This window comes from Clupea harengus, chromosome 9 (assembly GCF_900700415.2).
Source record: "Clupea harengus chromosome 9, Ch_v2.0.2, whole genome shotgun sequence".
In the NCBI taxonomy this organism is placed as follows: domain Eukaryota; kingdom Metazoa; phylum Chordata; class Actinopteri; order Clupeiformes; family Clupeidae; genus Clupea; species Clupea harengus.
Window position 1 is genome coordinate 4,460,653 of NC_045160.1, and position 8,587 is coordinate 4,469,239.

Consider the following 8,587-nt stretch of genomic DNA (forward strand, 5'->3'; position numbering starts at 1 on the left):
ACGGACACAAGCAGCATGGCCTGCCTCACCCTTGGACTGCGCCTCTCTGACTCGGACATGCGGGATGCAGTGCTTTGCTCTGTAGCTCTCTTCGATCTCTTGTTGCTGCTGTGGCCATCCAGGCAGTAGTAATCTCTCCCTGGCAAGACAGTAACACTATCTACTAGAACAATACCTACTAGAACAATACCTACTAGAAACAATACCTACTAGAACAATACCTACTAGAACAATACCTACTAGAACACTATCTACTAGAACAATACCTACTAGAACAATACCTACTAGAAACAATACCTCTAACTGGGGATACTGCAGTATTTTCAGTAGCGTGAAAAAAAGGTTACAAAGCTGATTGTGTGATCTTGTGTGACCCACCAGTTTGACAAAAGGTAACAAAAACCCACCAAATCCACTTTGCTGGCAGCTAGATGATGAATGAAGGATGTCTGAAAAGTGTCATGTATTAGTATTCCCTCTTTTACTTGAAATCATCACCAGTTAAAAAGTGTAAATAAGTGTGCACTACCTCTACCTAGCTAGAGCTGCAGGACAACTTAAAGAGTATTCTTATTAAACATAAGTGAAGCTCTGCCCAGGCATTGCTGGTAAATATAACACCCATAATGGCCTTGTCCTTCCTCTGACGTCATGCTCAAATATGTGATGCTTTTCCTGTTTCATCACTCATTTGAATACGAAATGTGTGCACTTGTCTGCAGGGCCCAACTGGAAGGGATGGTGTGAGGGGTCCTCCAGGGCCTCAAGGGGAACCTGGTCCCATGGCCCCCCCGAATGAGAAGGGTAGCAATGGAGACCCTGGACCGCCCGGTACCGCTGGTCAGGATGGAGCAGATGGAATCCCAGGACTCCCGGGTCCAAGTGGACTGACAGGACCGAAAGGAGAGCCGGTTAGTGAATAAGAGCCATGTTAAGCAGAGCCGTCTCAGCCAGTTCTCAGTCTGGTTGCATGTTCCCAATTGTCATAACCCCCTGTGCCCCCTCTCGTCCTGGTTGGAAGCAGTTAACTTGTTGTCTGTTTTGAGGTGTGGCATGTAAGACAGCCAAAGATCTCACCCTTAGAGTTTTCTCTCATTCACACACACACACACACACACACACACACACACACACACACACACACACACACACACACACACACACACCCTCATTCAACAACACACACATGCCACTACATTTTCAGTTCCTGATAACTAATACATACATAACCCTTATACATTACTTTAATTGTGTTTTGGTTTGTTTGTGTTGCCCCCTAGGCCATATGCAGACAGTTTACTTCCTCCGACACTATAACTTTCGTATATACATCCCAGGAATACAACTGCTACATTTGATACCCATTCTACCACTTCTTGGATATTTCTCTCATGTTTGACTCTTTTTTTGCCTATTTTTACACCGCTGCATATCTGTTTGTACTCACTTCTTTTTTTGGCCCTTCCAGAGCTTTGGGGAGAAGGGGGACCGTGGCACCCCAGGAACAGGTGGGCTGCCTGGTCGCCAGGGGCCTGTTGGAACCCAGGGCCAGCTGGTGGTGGGGCCACCAGGCCCCTCAGGACTAAAGGGGAATGCTGGGGTGCAGGGTCTGCCGGGTCGACCTGGAGATGCAGGTAAGCACGAAAGTGGTTGTAAGAAGTGGTATTGTGTGTCATGGCGATAAGCACTAGAGGAGAATATGCTTGCTTGCTTGCAACTCTGACGGAAACAGTGAAGCTTACTGTGTTGGTGCTTGCAGTGAAGAGAATGAGGTTGATGATGCTGTCTACTGATGCGGTAGCAGCTCCGGCGTTATGGAGTTCTTCACTCTTTTTCATTTGTGAAACTTACTTGAAAGCATACTTTCCAGTATCATCTTGTCACCTAAATGTCACCTGTGATCCTCTGGTGCGGGTTTCCCTGTAGGAGAGAAGGGGGAGCCAGGACGCATATCAACCACACCAGGAGATGTCGGCCCCAATGGGAAAAAAGGACAACCTGGCATGAAAGGGACCCCAGGTGGAGAAAACACACATACACACACACACACACACACACACACACACACACACACACACACACACATTTAATAGTTTGTACGTGCATATTTATTTTGTATAATATCCTGATGAATGTTAAGTGCTTTCCAGGCATGTGTATTGCTGCCTCTGTAAACATGTATTGTATATGTGTATAATGCAGTGACTGTGTGCGCTGCTTTCAGGAAATCATGGCAGCAATGGTTTTCCCGGTTTCCTTGGACAGTTTGGCCCCAAAGGAAATATGGGTCGCTCTATACAAGGACCTCCAGGAAACATTGGACCCAAAGGTGAAAACATCACTGTATTTGTGATTTTGGGACTGAATGTGTATATATATCCGCATGTGTGTTTGTGTGTGTGTGACTGTGTGTGTGTGTCTGTGTGTGTGTGTGTGTGTGTGTGTCTCACGCTATCTCTACTCTCTCAGGTGAGGAGGGCAAGACGGGACCTTCAGGCCCAGCAGGGTATGGTAGTCCAGGACGACCAGGACCCTCTGGACCTCCTGGGATGCCTGGGAAAGAGGTAAGCCATGTACATGTGAATGTCGGCGTGAGTGTGTTTCAGACCCGTGTGTGTGTGTGTTTCAGACCCGTGTGTGTGTGTGTGTGTGTGTGTCAGGCATGAAAATCCCTCACCTTTCAGCGAAATTCGCCGTTTTGAAACCAAAATAGGTGACCTACGTGAATCGTGTAGATTCGATGAGAAATGTTTTTTTTTGGGGGGGGGGGGGGGGTAGGTATTCATATTCAGTGAACTGCGAACAGGTGCGCGTGCCAGAAGGGAGCGCTAGTGCATGGAAATATTAACGCGAAGTTGCCTTGCATCACCAGTGCAGACCACCATCAGAAGCTGAAAGCACGCCTGCTGAAGAAGAGAAAAGGGCGAGGCTGAGACGTGGCAAAACAGCGAAAGCGGGCCATGAAGGCACTGGTGGTTCAGGCAAAGAAGAAAAAATTATCTGGTTCTGAGAGTATTAAGAACTGTAATGTAAATTGTTATCTTTGCCAATAAAATGTATTAAAATTAGGGCTGTCAAAGTTAACGCGTTAATCTATGAGATTATTGTGGCCGAGATTAATGCGATAAAATATTTTAAGGCAGTTAACGCAACTTTGTTTACTTCCGATGTGCATTGACACAGGACACGAAACCGCCGCGTGCCTGCAGTCAGGAATAGGAGAGACCGAGACGGTAGTTGAAGATGGAGAGAGCAGAGGGATTGTTGGGCGGAAAGTTTCTGTTTAAGAGTGAAAATGACGGAACAACCGACAAAACTAAAGTTGTATGTAGCATTTGTCAAGCTGAATTTAGCTATCACAGAAGCAGCTCGTCTTTAAGTTATCACCTTAATGCAAAGCACCCGACAGAAAGCAGTCCCAGGTTAGATGGTCGCCAACCCACACTCCACGACTTCACTAGGAAAATAACTAGACCAGTCCGTGAAAAGGTTACCAACGCTTACGCAGTTTAGGTTGCCGGTGACTGTCGGCCCATCAACATAGTTGAGGACGGTGGGCTGTCTGAGGTGATTCAAATTGCTTCAGGGGACAATTCTTACGATTCACCGTTGTATGACGGCGAGAGAGCACGAAAAATTCAGCTCCTCGAACAAGCTGCCAGCGTCGCCCTTACTGGTGACAACTGGACGTCAGTCAGAAATGACAATTACCTGGGTGTCACAGTTCATTGTATTGACAATGTATGAAAATTGAGATCTTTTGCATTGGAAGTAAAAAAAAAACATTCGCGACATACAGCGGAGGACTGTGCAGAGGAATTCATCGACGTCTCCAACAGATGGGAGATAAGTGGCAAAGTGACCACTTTAGGCACTGATAGTGCCTGTATTATGTTGGCAGCTGCTAGGCTACTTCTATTTTAACATCTACCCTGCGCGGCACACAGTCTGTACCTGGCTGGCACTTTATAGGTATGAGTTATAGGCCTGAGCCTCTTTGAAAACACAGTTCTGCGTGTAGTTTTGTGTTAAAAAAAAAAATACAATTAAACAACAGTGTCTAAAATACACGCGGTCTGAAAGTGATTACTCGTTAATTTATAAGATTTAGTCTTTAGAAGTCAAACAAACTTTTAATCGCGATTAATTTAGATTAATGAATTTCAAAATGTGAGATTAATTAGTTAATTGTTACAGCATGTCCACCATCTCTTGTGGGGGCTATGCATTAAGCCATTTGTTGTGCCCTTACCACATTGTGCCTCTTATACTGTATGTTAGACCCAGTGACATCAGTGCATAATACTTAGTAAGGAGGCCAAAATAATTTTGGACTCATGGCTGAAGTTAAGTTTCTCCAGCTCTCCCCAGGTTGGCAAAAAAAGCCTCTCAAAATGCATCAGATTGATGCTTTAAAATATGGAATATTAAAAATTTTCTTACGGGGGAGCATGCCCCGGACCCCCCTAGAGGGGTAATATCCTTCTCACCTTTTCACCCCTGACCCGTTTTCATGCCTGGTGTGTGTGTGTGTGTTTCAGACTCGTGTGTGTGTGTGTTTCAGACCCGTGTGTGTGCTTCAGACCCGTGTGTGTGTGTGTTTCAGACCCGTGTGTGTGTGTGTGTGTGTGTTTCAGACTCGTGTGTGTGTGTGTTTCACACCCGTGTGTGTGTGTTTCAGACCCATGTGTGTGTGTGCTTCAGACCCGTGTGTGTGTGTGTTTCAGACCCGTGTGTGTGTGTGTGTGTGTGTGTTTCAGACTCGTGTGTGTGTGTGTGTGTTTCAGACCTATGTGTGTGTGTGTTTCAGACCTGTGTGTGCGTGTGTTTCAGACTTGTGTGTGTGTGTGTGTTTCAGACCCGTGTGTGTGTGTTTCAGACCCATGTGTGTGTGTGTTTCAGACCCATGTGTGTGTGTGTTTCCGACCCGTGTGTGTGTGTGTTTCAGACTCGTGTGTGTGTGTGTGTGTGTTTCAGACCCGTGTGTGTGTGTTTCAGACCCGTGTGTGTGTCTGTGTGTTTCAGACCCATGTGTGTGTGTGTGTTTCAGACCCGTGTGTGTGTGTGTGTGTGTGTGTTTCAGACCCGTGTGTGTTTGTTCTAGACCCGTTTGTGTGTGTGTGTGTGTGTGTTTTAGACTTGTGTGTGTGTGTGTGTGTGTGTTTCAGACCCTTGTGTGTGTGCTTCAGACCCGTGTGTGTTTGTTTCAGACCTGTGTGTGTGTGTGTGTGTTTCCGGCCTGTGTGTGTGTGTGTGTTCTAGACCCATGTGTGTGTGTTCTAGACCCATGCTAAATGTCTGTTCCTGTACACAGGGTGAAATAGGTTTCGGCTCCGTAGGGCTTAAAGGCCGCCAGGGTCCCCCGGGGGAGGATGGCGCTCCTGGACCTCAAGGCAACTCAGGGCCCGCTGGCTACCCAGGTGTTCCAGGGAATCCTGGTATTAATGGTGACCCTGGAGAAAGAGGTGAGTGTTCCATGTCCGAGACAAATATGTCTAAGCTGTACTACAGATTGCGTTTCAAACAACCCAACAGCATGTGTTTTGGCTACTGTAGAAAAGCTATTACCAGAACTATGAGGGAGGGGGCACTTCATCATGTAATGAAACATTTACTGTATATAAAACTCTCTGTAATGATTGGCTTTAGGTTATCTGCACAACCTGGGAAACTGCTCATGGAATGAGTCAAAACAGACAACACCTCTGCTCTGCTCACTCACTGGAATTCAAGTAGAATTACAAGTTTGACAGATAGGGGTTTAAAACTGGTGGTATCTGTATACATATATCACTGGGCCATACAGACAATCAGTTAAATTGATCTTTTTTTTCACCATCAAGTCATAAGACTAAAAGAATTACAGAATGAAAGCAGATACAGTTGTTCAGTGGGACCTGTTTTCACAATTGTGATATTCCATTAAGATTGTGATATTTCATGCTGCATTAAGACCCTCAATTATATTTCCATAATTTACATTCCCAGTAAGTCAGTAAGCTAAAACAGTCAATTATATTATCAATGGGAAGGTTACTTTCACTCTTCTGTAGTGCATACATGTACAACCTGCTTCTTTGGTATTACAAGGGACCAATAGTTGGTCTTTAATGCTGTGATAATGGTAATATTGAGTTAAATAGAGGTTCTGTATTCCCCCAAGTCCTAGTAGTTAGTTCCTGCCTATCTAAAGAGCTTAGAGATATTTTGTTTACTATGCTACTGGCAAGATATGGCCTTGATGGTATAGACCATGTGCCTCCAATATCTATCTATGCCGGCTATCTGTCTATGCAACTGAATACCAAATATAAGTTCCTAAAATACGCTTATGCTCATCTGAATTTGGCCCCTTATTCATGCACGACCCCTTAAAGTAACAAGAAAAAGAAAGGCAACACCCCCCTCCCCTTTTTTTCCTAGCTTTCCATTAACTATACACTTCCTGTACTGTAGAAATGGTGTTGAATGGTGAATGATGACTCTTAAAGAGACAGTACACATTAACTACACTGGCAGCACTGACACCCATATATGCATTATCAAATTACTACAGCGAAACACTTTTACTACAGCAAAAAAAAATGTGCTTACTAAATTTTTTATTCTGTCAGGGCCTACTGGTGGACCTGGAGCTGGGGGCCCACAAGGTTTTCCTGGGAACTGCACACCTGGAGGTTCAGGTCCAGGAGGCGACAGTGGTTTCAAGGGTCCTCAAGGTCCCCCAGGTAGGCTAATAAAGCCCTTTTGGACCATGAACCTGCAAACCTATTAAGTTTCACACCTGTCATATACTGTAAACCAGTGGTTCCCAAACGTTTTACAGTCCCGTACCCCTTCAGACATTCAATCTCCAGCTACGTACCCCCCTGTTTTTCATGTTTGTAACCACCACCGCCACCACGCCCCCTCCCCCCGCGCACATATTCAGCCTATAACACTTGAAACTGTGAAATTGTCAGGGTAGGTCACTAACCTACCTGTAGCTATTTTTGGCAGTGTAATTATTTCGCTGAATATGGGTATACTTGAGTATTTTGGCAATGCGACTTGGCTCTTCAGACTGTTTAAGATTTCATGTCTATTTATAGCTCAGTTTGAAAATGTAATGGGCTTTTTCACTTTGAAAACGCAAATCAGATTTTCTCCCCGCTTACCCCCTGAACCACTTTGCGTTCCCCTGGGGGTACGCATACCCCAGTTTGGGAACCGATGCTGTACACCAATACAAATTTCATGTAATCAAGCACACCAGTAGCATAGACTAGAATTTTTTTTACAGAAACCAGTACAACCACAGCAGAACAACCTCTGTCTTTCCTAAGGATCCATCACATGATTACACACGGTTGACACTCTAGTGCAGGGGTTTTCAACAGGGGGTCCGTGGCCCCCTGGTGGTCCGCGACGGCATTGCAGGGGGTCCGCGACATGAGCCTATGTTGATCAGTTCACCATTGAATTTTTTTATTTTTATAAATTCGCTTTGATATTTCAACACATTTCCAGAATACTCTTGAATACCGTGAAAATATCGTCTCATAGGCAGAATATCTGTGCAGGGGGAGGGGGCGTGGTGGCGGCTAGCGATGTACCCTGATAATTTCACATATTTAAGTGTTATAGGCAGAATATCTGTGTAGGGGGAGGGGGCGTGGCAGCGGCAGTTACAAACACGCATGCGCGTGCAGGCACATCAGTGGGCCGCAAATTACTTTCTAGTCAGAATGGTGGTCCCTGGGACAAAACCAGTTGAAAACCCCTGCTCTAGTGTGTAGATTACATATATTTGTGCGTAGAATGTACACCTTGGTAAACCAATGGAATACTCTCTCAGTTGGTCTCTTCCTTTGTCTGTCTGTCTTTCTATTTTTTGGTCTGTCACCCTTTCATCTTCACAGGACCAAGAGGACCACCAGGTGATCAAGGGGGTGTCGGGTCACCAGGTCAGGGTTTCCCAGGATCCACAGGTCCTTTAGGAACTCCAGGGTTTCCCGGTCCACCTGGCCAAGGAGGCTCAGTTGGATTAAAGGGCATCAAGGGGGAAGATGGCAAACCAGGAAGATTGGGTAATACACACCACACAAATGCACACATGTAGATATGCACACATACAAACAGAACTTCTATACCACTTTCACTTTCAGAGTTGTCAAAGCAGTTAACTAAAAGTAATTGGGACTGATTGGGAGATTGGTAACAGATTTTACGTCTATGTCAGGTTCTATAGGATTCCCTCTCCTTATCCATATGCATATGAGAATCATAACACAATTTAGTGTTGCTTTGGTAAATGTCCAGAAAACACACAAAGGGGTTTGGAAATCAAGTAAGAGTTGGCGCTACTTATGACGTGATTAGTCCGCTTAGTATACTAAACTGCTCTAAATGGGCTAGCTCATCTTGAGTGGAGACCAAGTCAATATATTTTGACTGCAGCTACAAGCTGGGGTTGTAGCTACTTTGACTACTTTACACGCATGAACATGAAATACATACCACACACACACACACACACACATATATATATATACAGAATAACTAAGGAGTTCTGGTATGTTGTGATTGAATTCAGGTCCTCAGGGCA

General features: G+C 45.1%; 1 protein-coding gene across 1 annotated transcript; it reads left to right on the forward strand.

Moving 5' to 3' along the window:
* Positions 1 to 725: 725 nt before the first annotated feature.
* On the forward strand, positions 726 to 5,999 carry LOC122133186 (collagen alpha-1(VIII) chain-like). Its single transcript, XM_042708793.1, has 7 exons — positions 726 to 911; positions 1,469 to 1,634; positions 1,927 to 2,019; positions 2,225 to 2,329; positions 2,470 to 2,564; positions 5,315 to 5,465; positions 5,989 to 5,999. Exons 1-7 carry the CDS (start codon positions 783 to 785, stop codon positions 5,997 to 5,999), a joined length of 750 nt encoding a protein of 249 aa, XP_042564727.1. The 5' UTR covers positions 726 to 782.
* The last annotated feature ends 2,588 nt before the right edge of the window (positions 6,000 to 8,587 follow it).